The sequence below is a fragment of the Coffea arabica genome, chromosome 2e (assembly GCF_036785885.1).
Source record: "Coffea arabica cultivar ET-39 chromosome 2e, Coffea Arabica ET-39 HiFi, whole genome shotgun sequence".
NCBI classification, from domain to species: Eukaryota; Viridiplantae; Streptophyta; class Magnoliopsida; order Gentianales; family Rubiaceae; genus Coffea; species Coffea arabica.
The window spans coordinates 17548548-17566912 of record NC_092313.1 but is presented as its reverse complement, the minus strand read 5'-3'; the positions used below and the strand labels follow the sequence as shown (position 1 = coordinate 17566912).

Sequence of the window (18365 nt, the reverse complement as noted above, 5' to 3'; positions counted from 1 at the left end):
CTAGAATTTAGACAAATGATGCGGGTACTTATTCTAAATATCAAATGGTGTCATGCATGTTAGTGAATACTTAATTTACCTCTTTTGGTTTTGAATATGGATTTTCATGCATGAGATACTAGCCATTATAATCTATCAAATATAAGATATGAGAAAATTCATTAAACATTTTTTTGACATTAGATACATAGTTTGGAAATTTTAGTGCATCTAATAGTTCAATGGTACAATATGGTTCTTAAAGAACATTTAATTACATGATTTGGACCATGAACCTACTATTGTAGATAATATATTGTTTAATATAAAATAAGATTAATTATTTATTAGCATTGGCCTATTAAATTTGGATGATATGTAAATTTTTCTTGCACTTTTAAATATTAACAAAAAATAAATTATATGGGAAGCAACCTTTCACCTTGACATCAATTACACTTTGAAGAATTTAAAGAGCAAGAGTAGGACTTTGACATTGTTAATGAATGCAACAAACATGACACTGAGGAGATGACTGGGCTCAACTCTGTTAAGGACTTGAATAAAATCCACTCATCTATCCCTAATGAAATGATTCCACGTATAGGCATGGATAAGGCTTAAAAAAATGATCACCAAGTACTTGTTTTGCATTGGAGTCCACCAATACTTAGAATTCTTTTCCATAACATATTGAAATTGACCCACAGTATGAATCCAATCACACAACCATATAGTTGCGGATGAATTGGACATATCCTACCGAAAAAATATATAGACCAAAGCATGATTTTCCATGCAAACATGCTAGTCGCTCTTTCAATTGCTACAATTGATAACGGGTTGCTAGAGATGAAAGTAGAAAACAGTTGTTGTAGTAATCTAAGTTAAATGGTGTTTGTGGACAAAAAAAACAAAGAAGAAGAAGAAGCGTATGGCAGCCGAACGTCTGAAGTTTGTTATGTGACATATCAGCAATATTTGTAAGTGAAATTACATTGTTTTGCATTAGACAGGAGAACGGACAGATATGATGACAGATCGTTTTTAAATGGACGCACAAAGCTGGACTCCAAACTAGTAGTTCAATTAGCCCGATTGGCGCTCGTTTTCTTTTGCCCCTACTAGATTGGGGAGCGGATGAAGAATGCGGGATAAGGCTTTTGATTCAGGAATCTGGGCTGATACTGTCCATTTCTCAGGGGCTATAAACCCCTTCTCATCTGTATTTCTGGGCTGGCCACTTTAGAACTGAATTCGTTGGATGACTACGTTACAGCCCTGCATTCGGAATTCAGTAGAATAGATTTTTACGTATACGGAGTAGAATTGTTCGCACCTTTTGTGCTTTTTCTGGTGATAGCGCATCCATCAAGAACATGATGTTTCTTATCTCTTGTAATAACAGCATATGCATCACAATCCAAAATCCCTATCTACTCGCAGTACAAATAAGCCATGCAATCTAATGCATTTGAATCGTGAAGTGTTTGTCATACATAATCGAGACATTAATTATCCCAAATACATCATATCAAAAAACTGTTACAATATCTTTTTTCAAAAAATTATCTCAAATACGCTACTGTCTAAAAACACATTTGGTACTGTACTTGGAGACAGAGCATCCACATTGGATAATTGCACGTAAGATTGAGAATGGAACATTGGTTGTTACAGGATGATTATCCCTACTTAATAGTAAATGTGGGGACTGCGGTGGGCCTTTCAATCTTGTTTGTGTGTGTGTTTCCGTGCTGTTTGTGAACTGTCGCGGACAGAAGGTCCAAAAGACCGTGCCTAAAGAGACACGCTCCAACAACCTCATTTGGATCTTTGCGGCCCAAAGCATCTTGCTGCTGCTTCCTTTGTGTGGACCCCGCTTCCTTTATCCCCTTCGAGGGTTCTCCTCATCATGTTCATGTATTTACTATTTAGCCTTGCGTAATCGAACGAATTACCAGGAATTCTCAATAGGCCCGAATTTAAAAATATATTGCAATTCCTAGAAACTGTTCGTTAGGAGTATTATTTTATGATATAAAGTGGCTATTTGATAAAGGTGTCCAAGATTCCGTTTTGTTAGCAGGGACATGAATTAATTGGCCACCACGATAGATTCACTTTTTTTTTTGTAAAGTATGAAGCCTTCTCTTAAATTAAACGCAGAAAAAAAAAATCGTAATGGTCATATAGCCCATTTTCCATACTCCAAGTTGGCCTCGTGTCGTATTCTTAAGAGATTCTAGCTGATTTTTCCTGAGCAATTGATAGTAATAATTTCAGTTTGATATCAAAGTTCATGCAATCGAAGAAATTCATGGATACTATTAGGGTGTTCACTTTCCAAGCATGTAAAAAAATAAAAAATAAAAAAAAAAAGATGGGGTGGTACCACCACAAAATTAGTTCTATAATAGTTTTTGGCCATGAGAAGGAATAACAATTTGTTTGGATTGTAAGTTATTTGAGATATTTTTACTGTAGCATTTTTTGTGATTTCGATGTATGTGAGATGAAAAGGTAATTGGAAAGGTAAAAAGGTGTATTGGAAATTGTAATGATGATGTAAGCAAATATATTTGGGGAAATAAAGGGCAATCCAAACAAACCATTATAACCTAAACCTATCCACGTACATTTCATTATTATTAGTACTTTATTACTATTCTTCTTTTTAATAATGGCGGGTGGGATTATCAGGAATTAAATCCTTTCACTTATTGCATTGGATTATTTTTTTTTGAAATTTTTATAGAAAAATATACTGTATCGATCTTATATATAGAAATTAAATCCTTTCACTTATTGCATTGGATTATTTTTTTCTTGAAATTTTTATAGAAAAATCTATTGTATCGATCTGATATACGTAAGATGAAAAGGATATTAAAAAATGTGTTTACGAAAGATGTAAAATTTTTTACTTAGAAAACAGCAATCCAAACAAGGATTCCAACCAAATGTCTTATAAATTGTTGGTGTGGTTTTTTTTATGCTTAAACAACCAGAACTAGGGGAAAACATGCCAATAACGCTCAGGGACTCGAGAGACGTTGGTGGGGTTGCTGCTCAGCTCAGTCTTAACCAAGTCTAAAACAAGTCAAAAGTTGCACACACTGCTATTGACACCTCTCAGGGTTCTGAAGACTTGAGTGCCTTTGCCAATTTGCATTGCAATATTTTTGGAGCAATCCAAGGAGTGTTGTTGTATTTGTCCAAATATGTGCTAAACCACGTCACTGCTCACATCGCATTCAATCACTCTTCCTCAGCAGCACCATTCTTCATCCTCCCAAGTCTTTTGGGTCCACTCCCAGTTTCCAGTTTTCGACACTATGGCATTACACGGGCTGGTCATCTTTCTCGGTCTGCTGCTTTTTCTTGAAATGCCGTGTTCTTTAACAATGGTCAATTCTGGTAAGTGTTAAGTGCTAATCCATTTCTCCAATCTTCACTCTTTCCCTTTGTGGGTATGTCACTGATCTCATTTCCTTGGAGAACTTTCTTCGGTTTATTTTTACTCAAAAGAGCGTTTTCTGTACTAGTGTTTTGGTCTTGTGGGGCAAAATTTTGTTAGTAGTTTGTTCCTCTGTTTCTCTCTGCTTTGCTCTTGTATGCTGCTTAGCTGGGCCTTCTTTGGTCTTTTATGGGTTAGATTGACAGACTTTCTATTTGGGAGCTACTGTGAACTTTAAATTATAGCAAGCTGTCAATTTTTTATCTTGCGAATTTGTGTTTTGGAATTTGTGGTAATTAGTGTTTTCTGTTTCTGTTCTCATTCGTTTATGGTGAGCCACAGTCCCTCAATACATTGAAGAGGGTGGCTTGAACTTGGCCGCGTTTCCAAAAAAAAAAAATCTGTTTGTCCTTGTCAAAGGTGAAACAGTAATGGTGTTCTGCATGTTTGGTCAGGTAGTTAGCTGGAGGGTTTTTGGGTGAATTTATAGCTCTAATACTAAGAGTAAGCTGAAACTTTGGCCCATTTTGTCATTTTAGAAAATGACTCTTTTGTATTCTGTATCTTGTCTCCGTTAAGACTTTAGGTTTCTTTTATTTGGATTAGCACTGTGGTTGTATATTTGATCGACTTTGCAATGCTGTGAACTAAAAACATTATGCTGATGCTTAATTCCTGGAAAGCCTGGTATTTGAGATGAATTTTTCTTCTTAAAATGCCATTTTGGTAAGAAAGAAGCCTTCAAAATTTTCTTTAACATACTATGTTTCCAACTTGGAAAAAGATGGCCTTGGATAAAGGACGTTGGATTTTCCATTACTGGATCCTGATAAATCTCTTTGGCTGGAGCCTGCCAACCAAACATCTTCAAGAAAAATGAGCAGTTTAGGAACATCAAAGGGTAGCTCCCTAGTTGATTAGGAGAAGGTCAGGGCATTTTCAATCCTCTAGGAGAGAGGAAGGTAGGAGTTTCTGATGGAAGCACTCTGCATCAATGACCTTTTTGACAGTTAAGAATTATGTTAAAGATATAATATTTTTGGGATTTTATTTTGACTTGCTATACTTCTTCTAGACCTCATCTGATTCCCAAAATTGGTTCTGGTTGTTGCTCTAATTATGTTCCCCAGTCAATACAATCAGGAACCTGAATCTTAAAAGTTGAGACAACTTCTGACAAGAATTTTGATTTGCAAGAATTCATATAGTCCTTTGTCCTGATATTTTTGCAGATTGCCCATTAGATCTAAGTCAGTCTAACTTTACACCGGCGGCCTCAATTTGCTCCACCAAGGAAGAAAGAGGGAACTGTTGCCGCTACATTAATGCCTTAATTGCTGTTTCTGTTGCTCGATATGCAAATCTGACAAGTAATCTAGGGGTTAGTCTGGACTCAGTTGAGATCTGCCTCCGTACAATATCAGCAACATTGGATTTGTATGGAGTAACAAGAAATGCAACTGTCTTTTGTGGCTTTGGGACTAAAATTCCTGTTAATTATGATTGCCAAGGTCGAACAACTGTTAATCAGATGCTACAATCTCCAAAGTTTACAGATGTTGAAGAAAATTGCAGAGTGCCATTGAGATTGGAAAGTGACTGCAGGAAGTGTTTAAATTCTGGCATTCTGTATCTTCGAAATCTTATTGGTCTGGCAGCAGATAATATGACCTTGAGCACTTGCAGGGATGCAACCTTTGTGGCTCTTGCAAGCAAAGTTGATAATGTGACAAGTATTAATATTGCAAGCTGTTTTTTTGGGGTCCAAGGAATTCTTATCCCTCCAGGTATGGGCCAATTATAAATTATGTAGTTGTCTATACTGTATATAATGAAAACTTATTCCATCTTATTTTCTTATTATTGATTTTCAAAACTGTCTCTTTGTGTCAAGAATTCTGTAACAATGAGTTGAATGGAGAGTTTCCATATCTGATGGTTTTTGGGTTGCTGATGGTGCTATTGGCATAACCTATATTTCAATATCTGCATCTCGTGTCAATAATGGTTTCTAATGTTCAACCTGTAAGGCTTTTTGGTGTCTAATTTACTTATAGCAGTGGCAGATGGTGTGCAATGTTTAAACATTGTTTTTGTTTGGAGGTGTATCTGAGGTGATTTTACTCCAGACAGATTGCCCTTTCTTGGAATACGGAAGAGCAAATGGAGTTAAAGCCACATTTCTTGACAATAGGATTTCTATGCAAATGACAATATTGTTTTTTCTCATTAAGAGCATGTTTGGTATTGCGAAAATCCAACTATATGCTAATCCTCCTCCTTTCAGCAGCTAAACCTTTCCTTCCCCACTTTTACCTTTGGGAATTTGTCATGAGATGATGCAATTCACCATGCTTCCATTTTCGCCACCATGTCCAGTCTATTTCTTCAAATTTGCTTTCATTTTTCAGAATATTCTTCAGATCGTTGAAAATAACCTCCACCTGGATCATTGTGGCATATAATTAATCTAGACTTGTTAATCTCAGATGTATAAGTTGCCAGTTGAATGTGAATTTTGTAGTCTGAATTATTTGTCTGAGATTTGTGTTGCTTCATCATCCATGGGCTTAGATTCCATTAATTCACTAAGTTTATTCTGAATCACCGAAATACTTTCTAAATGCTGGATTAAGTTATTCTTAATCACTGAAATACTTTCTAAATGCTGGATATCTATTCCTATTAATTACATTGCATATTCATCTGAAGATCACATGTTGTACTTTCAATTTACATTTGATGCAAAATCAAATTTGGTTTCTATTGCATTTTGGATTTTCAGTGTTGTCTCCTTTGCTGTCTCCGCAAACCTCACCAAGTCCACCTGTTCCTGCTAGCAGCCCAAGTCAGCTTTCCTTGAGTGCACCCCTTAAGGACAAAGGCCACCCCTACCACCTGACATTGGTCCCAGGTATTGGCATTGCCATTACCGTAATGGCCTTGGTGATGCTAGCTGTCTTAATCTTTCTTATCCGTACAAAAAACGAAGAGCTAGACTCTTCTGATACATTTGATAGGACCTGTCCAAAAGTTTTTCACCATCCTACAAGGAAGCTTCAGGAAGGTACATTTATCATTTTTTCCTTTGCATATTCTCCAAAATGTGGCATAAGAAGGTGTAATTTCAGCTTCCCGGGTTTTTGCCTCTTTTGTTGGATGGGCTGAACTATATGCAGGTCCTCCCTGTACATTCAGAAAATTCAGCTACAAGGATACAAAGAAGGCAACAAATTATTTTAGCACCAAAATTGGGGAAGGAGGATTTGGCACAGTGTACAAAGCTGAGTTTGAGGGTGGTCTTGTGGCAGCAGTAAAAAGGATGAATAAAATCTCAGAACAAGCAGAGGATGAGTTCTGCAGAGAAATAGAGCTCCTTGCTCGGCTACATCATCGTCATCTTGTTGCTTTGAAAGGCTTCTGCATTGAGAAACAAGAGAGGTTTACTCATTCACGTAAATATGTATACGTGTTCCCTATCTTTCCCTTTTGTCTCTTGAATTTTATGGTCATAAGGACATGTTTATGGTTTTAGTTTTTAGGCTGTAGTTTAGTCAGATGTGCCAGCTTACCTGGAAGTCCATGAACTTTATGCAGGTTTCTTGTATATGAATATATGGCAAACGGAAGCTTGAAAGATCATCTTCACTGTATGGCCTTATTTCCTGAAAATGTATTTTGCTGAAGTTTAATCGTTAAGCGAGAAAGGAAACACCATCTTGAGAGTTTGATCAATGTTAACTGAAAACATAAACCTAATTGAGCTATTCCTCATTTGTTGTCCATTCTGAATTTGTTGTGTTCAGGTCCTGATAAAACTCCCCTTAGCTGGCGTTCAAGAATTCAGATTGCCATTGATGTTGCAAATGCTTTGGTAATTTCTATCAAGTGCTGATATAGTGAACAAGTCAATTAAGTTACTAGAAGTTTTAAGAGCGTTTATTTTTGACATATTTTCTGTTCAAAGCTTATGGTTCCATCTCTGCTTGCAGGATTACCTTCACTTCTATTGTGATCCCCCTCTGTGCCACAGGGACATCAAGTCAAGCAATATATTACTTGACGAGAACTTTGTGGCAAAGGTAAATATGTGAGCTCAGTCTCTGGTTCTATGTTTAGTTTGTTACGTTTTAAAGGCTGCCGAAGTTCAATGCCGAATTTTTCATTTTCAGAAAAGAAATTATCCTTTCTGCTGTCTGTCTCTCTCAAGTCCTTGTTCTTTGGGCCCAAAATCTTTTCCTTCAGATTTACATCTTTTATTGTGCAACACAATGCCAGATCTACAAACCAAAAGAAAAAAGAGTAGGAAGAAAAAACTGAAAGACGCAATGACTAATATTTTCTTTTTTGGTATTTTGTCAACTACAAATACAAAATTGATCTCTTTTATGTTGCTTAGATGTAATTCATAATTTTTTTCTTTATTCTCAGGTTTCTCTTCCATAGAGTTTTACTATATGAATATATTCAACTGAAGGAATATGCGTATACAATCCTTTCAATTATCTTTTCAGAAAAACATCTCTTACCTTAAGGCTAATTATCATTGTCTTTCAGGTTGCAGATTTTGGTCTTGCGCATGCTTCAAAAGATGGTTCCATTTGCTTTGAACCTGTAAATACAGATATTAGGGGGACTCCAGGTCAGAAAGTACTCTCTGTCTACAAAGTTTTCGAAAAAGACAAAAAAATGGAAGGATGCTGTTTTCCCTCATTAAGCAATGAATTATATGACTTCTAATGTGCATAAATATTGCACAATTTATAGGTTATATGGATCCTGAGTATGTAGTGTCCCAAGAGCTTACAGAAAAAAGTGATGTATATAGTTATGGGGTTGTATTACTAGAGTTGCTGACTGCAAGACGAGCAATACAGGACAACAAAAATTTGGTAGAATGGTCTCAAGCATATATGACATCAGAGTCACCGATAACTGAGCTTGTTGACCCCAGAATTGGGGATGCTTTCGACTTTGATCAACTTCAAACTGTCGTAGGAATTGTTAGATGGTGCACTCGGAGGGAAGGGCAAGCAAGGCCTTCAATCAAGCAGGTCCTGAGGGTTTTATATGAGTGTGCAGATCCATTGCACAGCAGCTTTGTTGAAGCAGTTGAAGATGGAGAGTATAATGGAAGCGGAAGGATGAGCAGCAGTAAACTGCATAGGGGTGAGGGAATCTTTCATAGTGGGGATGGAAGGTGCCTGGCTTCTTCTTCAAGCACATCTAGGTCTCATTGTAGCAGAAGCTTTCTACTCAACTCTCCACAGTCTCCTTCCAACTTACCATCTATTTGAGACTTTTTATTCAGCTCCTTGGCAAGAGACAGCACTGTGTATTCACAAAGTTGTGAGCTGGTGGTAAATGCAGTGATTCATTTAGCTGGAAGGACATCTTGGTTTCATACGAGTGCGAGCATTATCCTGTTCTAAACCGGCTAGCGACGTCGCGGACAATGGAGAAGCTTGCAATTGTTTTTTTTTATTCCCTATTGCTATATTGATTTCTAGGGCTACCTCTGATGCAAATGGTAATTCAGAATGCTACGCCCTTGCAATTTTGGGGAACAATGAGATTGTTGAGAAGCTTTGTTTGAGTTTTCCTTCTTGGTATGTCAAATGGCAATGGCATGGTACTTGTAGGTTAAAAAGAAGCATCATTATATGTGATTCTTTTGGGAGGTAGAATGTACCTTCTCTCTTGTGTTATGGAAGCATAATGCTTCCGCCGTCACTAGTAAAGTCGTAATGAACTCCTTTTTCCTACTTTGACGCTTAAGCAACAAACATCCTTGATCATATTTAAACAGTTTCTCTATCAATGAATTTGAATAACACATCATCCTGCAAAATGCAGCAATTCTGACCAACAGCGAAATTCGTACCCCCGTTTTCCGTACTTAACAGTTATTGACTGCACTCGAAATTCAAACCAAATGTCGTATGAGCATGTCATGTTCCGAGCTCTAACATCATAGATCAGAGAGATAACCTCTCTTAGCAGCACTAATCTGCCCGGAACCATGACAGAAAACCCACCCAGTTTCCATCCCGCTCCCCTCCCCACCCCAAAATTAATATATTTTTTGCACTATTTCTTTAGAATGGGCTTAACTTTTGGTAAATCTATGTTGCCAATTCCGTCATTATCCATAACGCTCAAACTTGTATTACCATGAAAATGCCTGGGTTCTAGGACTGAGCCTACAAACGGGACTGTGGCCTGTTTCTGACCTTGGCGATGATATGATAATAGGCATTGTGGACACCGGTATATGGCCAGAAAGTGCTAGCTTCCGTGATGCTGGGATGCCCCCATTGCCAGGCTGCTGGCGAGGTACTTGTGAAACTGGAACTTCGTTTAACCCTTCAAACTGCAACAAGAAACTCATTGGAGCTCGTTCATTTAGCAAGGGGATAAGACCAGCAGGGCTCAACATATCGACAATTGATGACTACAATTCTCCCAGGGATTTCTTAGGCCATGGAACCCACACGTCATCCCCGGCTGCTGGCAGTGCAGCGCCATTTGCTAATCATTTTGGGTGTGCCAATGAAACAGCAACAGGCATGGTCCCCAAGGCCAGACTGGCCATGTATAAAGTCCAGTTTTTTAACGACACCAGTGATGCAGCAGCCATAGACACCCTTGCTGGCATAGATCAAGCCATTGAAGATGGAGTTGATCTTTTGTCATTGTCTCTAGGATTCTTCAGTACTCCCTTTTATGAAGACCCAATTGCGGTGGGAACTTTTGCATAAATGGAAGAAAACGGATTGATATTGGTGCAATCTGATCCATTATCAGAGAGCAATCCCGAACCCGATGGATCATTCCTTTTTACGATATATGAAATGGGAGATTTCACCAAGTCAATTCTTAGGAAATGTCGAATCAAACCATTTGTCCTTATTTCAACAAAAGAAGCATGGGCTTCTTTGCTAGAACAACTTTGTTTGTCTTGGTCCCAATTCAATACTAGACAAGTCCGAACTAATTGAATACTTGTATCAGAAATTCCTCGGAAATTGAGAGAGGCATATTTGTAGCATGTTCTGCAGGAAACAGAGGCCCGCATGCCTACACTATCCTCAATGGAGCTCCTTGGATCACCACGGTGGGAGCAGGCACCATAGACCGCAATTTGTCTGCTTGAGTCACTCTTGGTGATGGAAAAATTCTAGTAGTTGGAAAATCAGTCTATCCACAAAATCTGCTAGCAGACAGGGTTCCTATTTATTATTGTCACGGTAATATAAGCAAGGAAATTTGCGACTCTTATACCCTGAATCCAGATGATGTTAAAGGAAAATACATCTTCTGTGACTTCAATGATGAAATATCAGTGTTCCAACAATTGTTCGAGATGTATAGGACTGGAGCTGCCGGAGCCATCTTCAGTTCTGATTCTGGGCAGTTTCTACGAGTTAAAAAGACTTTGACAAGCCATTTGTAACAGTAAACCCGAGGGATGGAGATTTGGTGAAAAATTACATCATAAAATCTAGAAATCCTACCGTCAGCATTAAGTTCCAGGTAACCTTGCTTGGAACAAAACCAGCTCCTCAGGTAGCAGATTTTTCTTCACGAGGGCCTGTTCTCCATGCACCATGGATCCTAAAACCTGATATCTTGTCTCCTGGTGTTGATGTATGGGGTGCATGGGCACCCAACAGGGCTAGTGCATCAATTGGAGATGACTTTTTGTTTACAGATTATGCACTTTTTTCCGGCACATCCCCTCACATAGTAGGCATAGCTGAATCGCTGAAAGCTGCACACAAGGACTGGAGTCCTGCTGCAATCCGCTCCGCAATGATGACGACTGCTGATATTCTTGACAATGCAAATAATCCAATCATGGACATCATCACTGGAGTTGCTGGCACCCCTCTGGACTTCGGTGGAGGACATGTTAATCCTAACAAGGCCATGGATCCTGGCCTTGTATATGATATAGGGGTTCAAGACTACATCAACTGCGTGTGCGCACTGAATTCCACGACAAAACAGCTCCGGACCATCACAAGAAGATCCAATGTGATCTCAATACCCTTCTTTCATTGTCATATTAAACAATACAAATACTACCAGTTACACCTTCAAGAGGGTGTCGACTAATGTGGTCGATGCAAAATGCACATATCATGCAACAGTTGAAGCCCCGTCAGGCATAAAGGTCTCTGTGCAAACAACAATCTATTTCCCACGAAAATACAGCACGTCAACGTTCAACTTGACCGTAGAGATCGATTTGGGACTTTACCCAACTAGCTATTACATTGTTAACTATGGCTTCTTAGCCTGCTATGAGGACAAAGCAACACCTGTTGTAAGGAGAACTATAGTATCTGCTTTTGCACCTTGAGCTATTGTAACCAACAGAAGAATTAGATCAAAGAGCAAAGATTACAGACTGCCATTTTGATAAAGCTCCAAATATCCGATAGAATAAAACAGGATGTTCAGCAAAGAGTCCATGCTTCATCCAGAATTGAACAGGACAAGTGAGACGATCACATCTATCTACAGCAACTAATAAAAATGTATAATTATGCATGTGACCAATCACTTATTCATGATCCAGGCTTCATTGATGAATAAACAAAGAAAAAACCATAATACAACCAGCCAACACACCAAACATGGGAAAAGGCAGGCAGATGCAAAAAGGAACAAAGGCTGAAGGAGGGGGCTTAATGAAGAAGAACCAAAGCACTACGAACTGCTCCACTCAATGCTCACTGAAACTGCCTCAACTAACTTCTCAAGGGCCAGCATGTACCGGTATATCAGTGGATACTCAAGAAACGACACATTCTTGGCAAAACCAGTACACTTATATCTCCACATGATCAGCAAAAGCACATAATGCTACAAAATATGCAGCAACTGCACATCCTGATGACAGATGACTGGCTGTTCTCCAGTATACATGGCCTAGACATGAACCAGATTATAAGATTTCCAAGTGCATGTGGCAGTTCACCTGGTATACAGCTGGAAAGGAAAAAGTTGCTTGTAGCCATTGTTTCAAAGCCAAAACTATCAGCCTCAGATCTCTATCCAGCATATCCCTGTATACTGGCCCCACCGGGACAGACCTAGAAGTGGAAACTCAAAATTGGAGACTGATTCTGAGAGCTGCACCACTTAACCAGACTTTATAGCCGTTCTAGCACTTCTCCAATATTTGGTTGAAGAGAAACAGATAGAGATCTAGACAAAAATCCTTGCATCTTTTACTTATCTGACATGAATGCTGAAGGTTCACTTAAAAGAGTGTCCTTTTCAACACAACCTGCAAGGATAAGTTACTGGCTTCTTCCTTTTCCTTCACTCAGATTGGACTATTAAGATGAAAGAATGCAAATCTTCATTGGATTTTAACCATTGCAACAGAATTTTGATTGTGGAATTATCAACTACGTCAACGGGAAAGCAGTTGCATCTCAAACATTTGCTTACTGGAGCTATCTCCAGGAACAGGACCTCTTCAAAAGCAACATTATCTGAAAGCAGAGTGCCTTGATTAGGAATTCAAACACCCAATCCAATGATTTAAGCAAGCAAACGGAGGAAAATCAATGACACTTACAGGAACCAAAATATCATTGTGACCCAGTAATTCATTGATCACATTCAGAAGATGGAGGTAACTTTAGTTCAAAGTTTTGAAGGAATAAAACTGGTACATCAACAAATTTCTAAGAAATGAACATTTAAAAACTCAAAATCCAAAAGCTCAACTAACTAAATAGATTTAGAACAGATAGTATAGGGCACTAGCTTTTACAAGAAGAAGCAAAATTTATCAAAGACAACAATGGTCCAACTTAGAGTTCCAGGCTTTATGAACAAAGTGAAAAAAATAATAATTTTCTATTTCTTAGTTGTGCACGCTGTGAAGTGTACAAAATGTCTACACCCCCCCCCCTCCCCACCAAAAAAAAAAGGGAATGAAAATCAAAATTAAGAGTTGCATATTTAGTTGATACAGGAAAATGTGAAGTTTTTAAACTAATCGATCTCAGGCCTGAGAATCACATCAAACAATTTGGAATATTCTATGAATGCCAAGTCCATTAGAAAATAACACCGCTTCCTCCCTCTTTCTATTTTATGCAGCGCAGTAAGAATGGAAAAAAAAAAAAGATTTGGCCAAATGCATACCACCTTAGACGTGAATTATAGTTAAATAAATGACAGCAAAACATCAACTGCAGGAAGGCAGAACCATTTTAGCCACCAATAGCAACCAGAAACTTTCTTTTGCTTACTGGCTCCTCTTGCAGCACAACTACATCTTTCACCTTCTCTAGAAGCTCCCCCAGCTCACTCACACCAAAGTTCTGATATTCCAGTTGTCTCTTGTATCTTTGCTCATATATTGCCTCAAAACAACCCAGGAAAACCCTACAAGAATAGCTCACAAGAATTTCTTGAAGCTCATATTTGAATTTTTCAAGGCTTTGATTATTCATTTGAGAATGAGCTGCCATTCCTGAACTGCACTTATCTCCTGTCCTTTCAGCTTGTTCTATGACAACCCTTTCCTCTTCTGAACACTCATCTGAAGATCCAGCTACAGCTACTACATCAGCATTATCCTCCCGAGCACCTTTTCCGTTTCTTTCCTTCTTTGCCAAAACCACCGGAGGTGCACATTGTCCACCTCTTGAGTTACGGAGACAGACAAGTTTCTTTTGCCCTTTCCCCTCAATAACAAGTGTATCAGCCATTTTCTTGAGAAGATTCACAAGCTTGCACGACCCATACTGTGAAACATAAAGAGGCCTTCCATAAATCTTTTGGTATTCTGCAGGAACACGAGTAAGAGGTAAACAGCCTCCAGACAATTGAAGCAACTTCACCAACTGTCCCTTTAAACCATTTAAATCTCCAGGCTGTACCCAAACCAAGTCATTTTGGTTACAAGGAGCAAGATTTCCAGCCAAAACTTCATTGAAACCAGATGGCAGACTGTGTGACCTCAATGTTGTGGGAAAACCAGGAATGGAAATTGAATTACTGTTATATTCACCTAAAGACTGTGATACCATTGAGAAATCCCAAGTATTATAAAACCTTTGTGAAATTCCTCTATATACTATAGCTTCTTCTTCATTTTGACAATCTGCATTGTCATTTATATGACATCCCACCAGAAATGCAGCAACATCTGCGGGATTCCCACGAGGAGGAGTAAAAGTCTTAGCAGAAGGCAAAAACCCTTCCCCTCGAGCAACACTAGGCCAGTCCCAAACAAAGCTACCTGCATTAGATAGAGCAGACGAAACACCTACCCCAGAAGGAATGACAAGAATCACTGTGTAGCCACGTTGCCCAAGAATGTGAAGTGCAGGAGCAAAGTCAACATCTCCTGAGATCAACATGATGGAAGACGGTGGAGGGTTATCAAGAGCAAAAAGAAACATGTCAACTAAGATGGCTTTGTCTGCTGCATCCTTCCTCCCGTTAGGGACATCTGTGAGTTTTACACCAGTTCTCTGGCACCCTTCCCTTAACCTCCTGGGAAAGGCATTAAAATCTCCATATGCAGAGAACAGTGTCACAGCTCCCCTAATTACAGGATGGACTCGCAGCGCCATTCTTATGTTGATAGCTACATCTTCTGGGCGTACATCACTAGGAACGGGACAGTTCTCAATATCCCAAAGTATGGCCACAGGACCCTGGGATGAGTTCCGGCTTTGCTGCAGAGGAAGCTGTGGCGCGCTCGTGTATGCATTTGCCACTAATTTCCCAGTTTGCTCTAAGGATTCTGAAGATATTACCATGGTAGACGTACTTGGATTTTCCATCACTCAATCATCAATTATGAGGTTCACAGAACCCTGCAACAGGTTAAGAAAATGATGAGGAGAAGCATTAGTGCTCAAAGTCAGAATTCAAGCACTAAAGCAATAAGTAAACACAAAAAAATACACATGTAAATAGTTTATACAAATCTCCTTGAGAATACTGTATACTTTGATCGACAGAAGCAGTGGAATGATGCCAACTTCAATATAAACCCCTAAATTCCCTCTTAATTGGCTAAAAAGGATAACAGGAATGTTGAGAAGCAGTGAAAAGTTGTCCATATAAAGAGATAGACAGCAAGCCCATCTATTCACTCAAAGCTCCAATTCCTCATAGGCACTTCAATAATTCTAGAAAATTAACAATTGCACTAAGAAATTGCTCCATCTCCCCTTTTCCCCCAGAAAATATATCCCAAACTTGGAAGACACCCAAGTACCTCAACGTCCAGAGGCTCTGGGTAGACTGGAACAGACTAATCATAACGTTTTGTATGCCTCTGCTTTGTAAGGGCCTGCTTTGTAAAGCCCTTAACTAGAAAAGAATGCAGTTTAAATTGGTAGGAAGAAGAAGAATATTTATAGCAATACAGCTTCCAGATTGACAAAATTATGCCAAGTACGCGTACCTCAATCAGCATTATTTATCTCAAATACATCTTCAGAATCAATGCCATTGTAGTTCAAACAAAAGATATTCACCATGTTATTATCCATAAAGACAAACTCTCTGTTTAAAAACTAAAATACTCCAACTCCCACCTATACCTGCCTCCTTATGTCGACCAATTGTGTAAATACTAATACATTTCTTTGATCTCTGACGCAAGAAATTGCCAGACACCAATCTTTCAAGGAGACAAATTCAGCGTGTCCATCCATAAAGCACTTAATTGCAATGTAATTGCTTTACAGGATTTCTGCAGTTAACTACCCAACATCAAGCAAATTTCTCCAACGCGTTTCATTGGAAATAAAGTTCATATCCAGGAAAACCATTTTTTTTAGTCAAAAATCATCAAGAAACAACTTTGAGACAAGCGCTGAAACTAGAAACCAACAGCAGATCAAAAAATAATTGGATTCCAAATCAGAGCAATCTAATTCAGTAAAAGACGAAAGATTCCACACACACAATTTGCATCCCCCCTTTCTTTAAATAATTCCAATCAATTATCTTTTTCTTTAAGAAATTTCAAACAATTATCCAGTCTATAAATGCATTCAGGCCCAAAAATAAAAAATTATAAAGTAAAGAAACTGTTGGCCTGAGAAAACTGAAGAATGAAAGAAACGATCAAGAAACAAATAAGCATCAAGAAAGTCACTTTTCTGCTCTTGAACAAAAAATTAAGCACAAAAAGAAAAAGATAACTTCATTCCGCTTATCCATTAAACAAAAAAAAAAACACAAATAAGGATTGCAACATATAAAGTCTCCCGAATTCAAACCCTAAATTCATCTAAAAGGGAGGAAAATAGAGATAACCTGGATGATGAAGAAAAGTCGTTGAATTTGATTAGTGACAACTGAGGATTTCCCGAAGTAGCAGGAAAGGTTGAAGAAAGGAAGATCCTGATTTTACTTCTTAAGTTACTACTTCAACTGAACAACTGTAGAGCCAACCGATCACACTCTGGAGAAGTATTACAATAACTTTAATGGGCTTCTTCCTCCTTTTGCCCCGAGCCCAAGCAAACTAGATCAATACGATGGTGCAAAGGGCTTTTACGCGGAGAAGGTTTTTTTTTTTTAATATGTCAGTCTTGCCAGACGCCGGCCGATTAAAATAATCTACGAACGGAAGTTTGTCCACCGACCTTGACATTTTTGGGAAACAATTAATGTGGAGTAGTACTTACGAATGCTATAGGGTTATTTTAGTCAAAAACTAAAGACTTAATTGCAAGTTGTCCCATGCAACGTGGGATGAGTTTTTTTTTTTTTTTTTGATACGATGAAATTCCTAAAACCTAACTTAACCTAGCCTATTCTAGGGGGAAGGGGAAGGGGACTCGATGTGATTAGAAACTTCATCGAAATTAGTCAATGAAAACCGTCACATATTATGACAAATTTTGCGGGAGGCAAAATTCGAACCCTTGACCTCCCGCACCACCAAGTCCAGTGGCGTGCAATGTGGGATGAGTGGCGAAGTGCTCGTATAATATAAGAGCAACTCCAATGGTGGTTTCAGTACAAGAGCAGTACAATAGTGGTTTCAGTACAATAGTGGTTTCTAATTGACATACCTTGCAGATTTTTTAAATTGGATTGGAGTTTAATTCGCATTAATGTGATATTTATAGAGGTGTTAGTGGTTTTAATTGTAGTTTTAGTCGGACGAGAGGTAGATGGAGCTTAGATCGAGCCTTTCGAGCAGGGGCTATTGAATAACACCAACACTTTACATATATTTTCCTTTTTCACAAATATTTCCACTACCACAAAAAATGAAAATTACACATTCATAAGAGGGATTTCGCTTTTATTTTTATTTCTTTTTTCTTAATAATAATAATTCTTTTTAATGTTCAAATATATATTGGTATTTAGTTATTAAACATATTCAAATAGCATAAATTATCATAAGCAACTAAAAATGATCCAGTAAAAATAGTTTATGTAGTAATTTCTATAATTATTTGCATCTACATTATTGTATCATCATTTCCCGAACACTAAAAAATTCTTTGTCGACAAAATATAGGAACATAGCTTCTTGAGGACAAAACTATCAAAGTGTTATGTACATGAGTGCATGATGACTGTCATTTCACACCTCATATACACAAAAATTTAACCTACATGTTTGATCAGTTGATTACAGGAGACATTTTGTGGGTTTTTAGATTATAAAGGTAATTTGCTACTTCACCCATATTATAGGGGCCAACTTGTAATTAATCTAAAACTAAATAATCTAATTATAATAGGGAATCTATTATTTATTATTATTTCTTTGGCCTTTTCACTAAACTACGCACCACTTTCTGGTTCTTTTCCGGGGCAGAGCGACGGCACATCAAGTTGCACAGTCTTCGGTTTTATCTTGCCAAAAAGAAAAAGAAAAAAGCGGCATGTGTTCTGATGATTTACT

At 38.1% G+C, this 18365-nt stretch overlaps 2 protein-coding genes, 1 long non-coding RNA gene and 1 pseudogene across 5 annotated transcripts; 2 read left to right on the top strand and 2 right to left on the bottom strand.

Annotated features, from left to right (window-relative positions):
* Nucleotides 1-3023: 3023 nt before the first annotated feature.
* LOC113731434 (probable receptor-like protein kinase At1g49730) lies at nt 3024-9204 on the top strand. The gene is made up of 9 exons (XM_027256713.2): nt 3024-3399; nt 4672-5226; nt 6225-6506; nt 6619-6880; nt 7037-7089; nt 7246-7313; nt 7432-7521; nt 7997-8081; nt 8207-9204. The coding sequence occupies exons 1-9, from the start codon at nt 3318-3320 to the stop codon at nt 8734-8736; spliced, it is 2007 nt and encodes a 668-aa protein (XP_027112514.2). The 5' UTR covers nt 3024-3317; the 3' UTR covers nt 8737-9204.
* LOC140036776 (uncharacterized) lies at nt 6721-8211 on the bottom strand. Its single transcript, XR_011840317.1, has 3 exons — nt 7969-8211; nt 7012-7104; nt 6721-6859 (listed from the first exon to the last, which is right to left on the bottom strand). It is a non-coding gene; the product is annotated as an uncharacterized lncRNA (long non-coding RNA).
* Nucleotides 8804-13430, top strand: LOC113728668 (subtilisin-like protease SBT3; annotated as a pseudogene).
* LOC113731435 (uncharacterized) lies at nt 11830-17115 on the bottom strand. 3 transcript variants are annotated; one of them, XR_011840316.1, is made up of 3 exons: nt 16754-17115; nt 13616-15297; nt 11830-12951 (listed from the first exon to the last, which is right to left on the bottom strand). XR_011840316.1 is itself a non-coding variant. In XM_072079473.1 (2 exons), exon 2 carries the CDS (start codon nt 15262-15264, stop codon nt 13681-13683), a length of 1584 nt encoding a protein of 527 aa, XP_071935574.1. In that variant the 5' UTR covers nt 15265-15297; nt 16754-17115; the 3' UTR covers nt 11830-13680. The 3 variants fall into 3 exon arrangements, 1 of the variants encoding a protein (XP_071935574.1); XR_011840315.1 differs by having other exon boundaries at nt 13613-15297; nt 16754-17114; XM_072079473.1 differs by having other exon boundaries at nt 11830-15297.
* Between the last annotated feature and the right edge of the window lie 1250 nt (nt 17116-18365).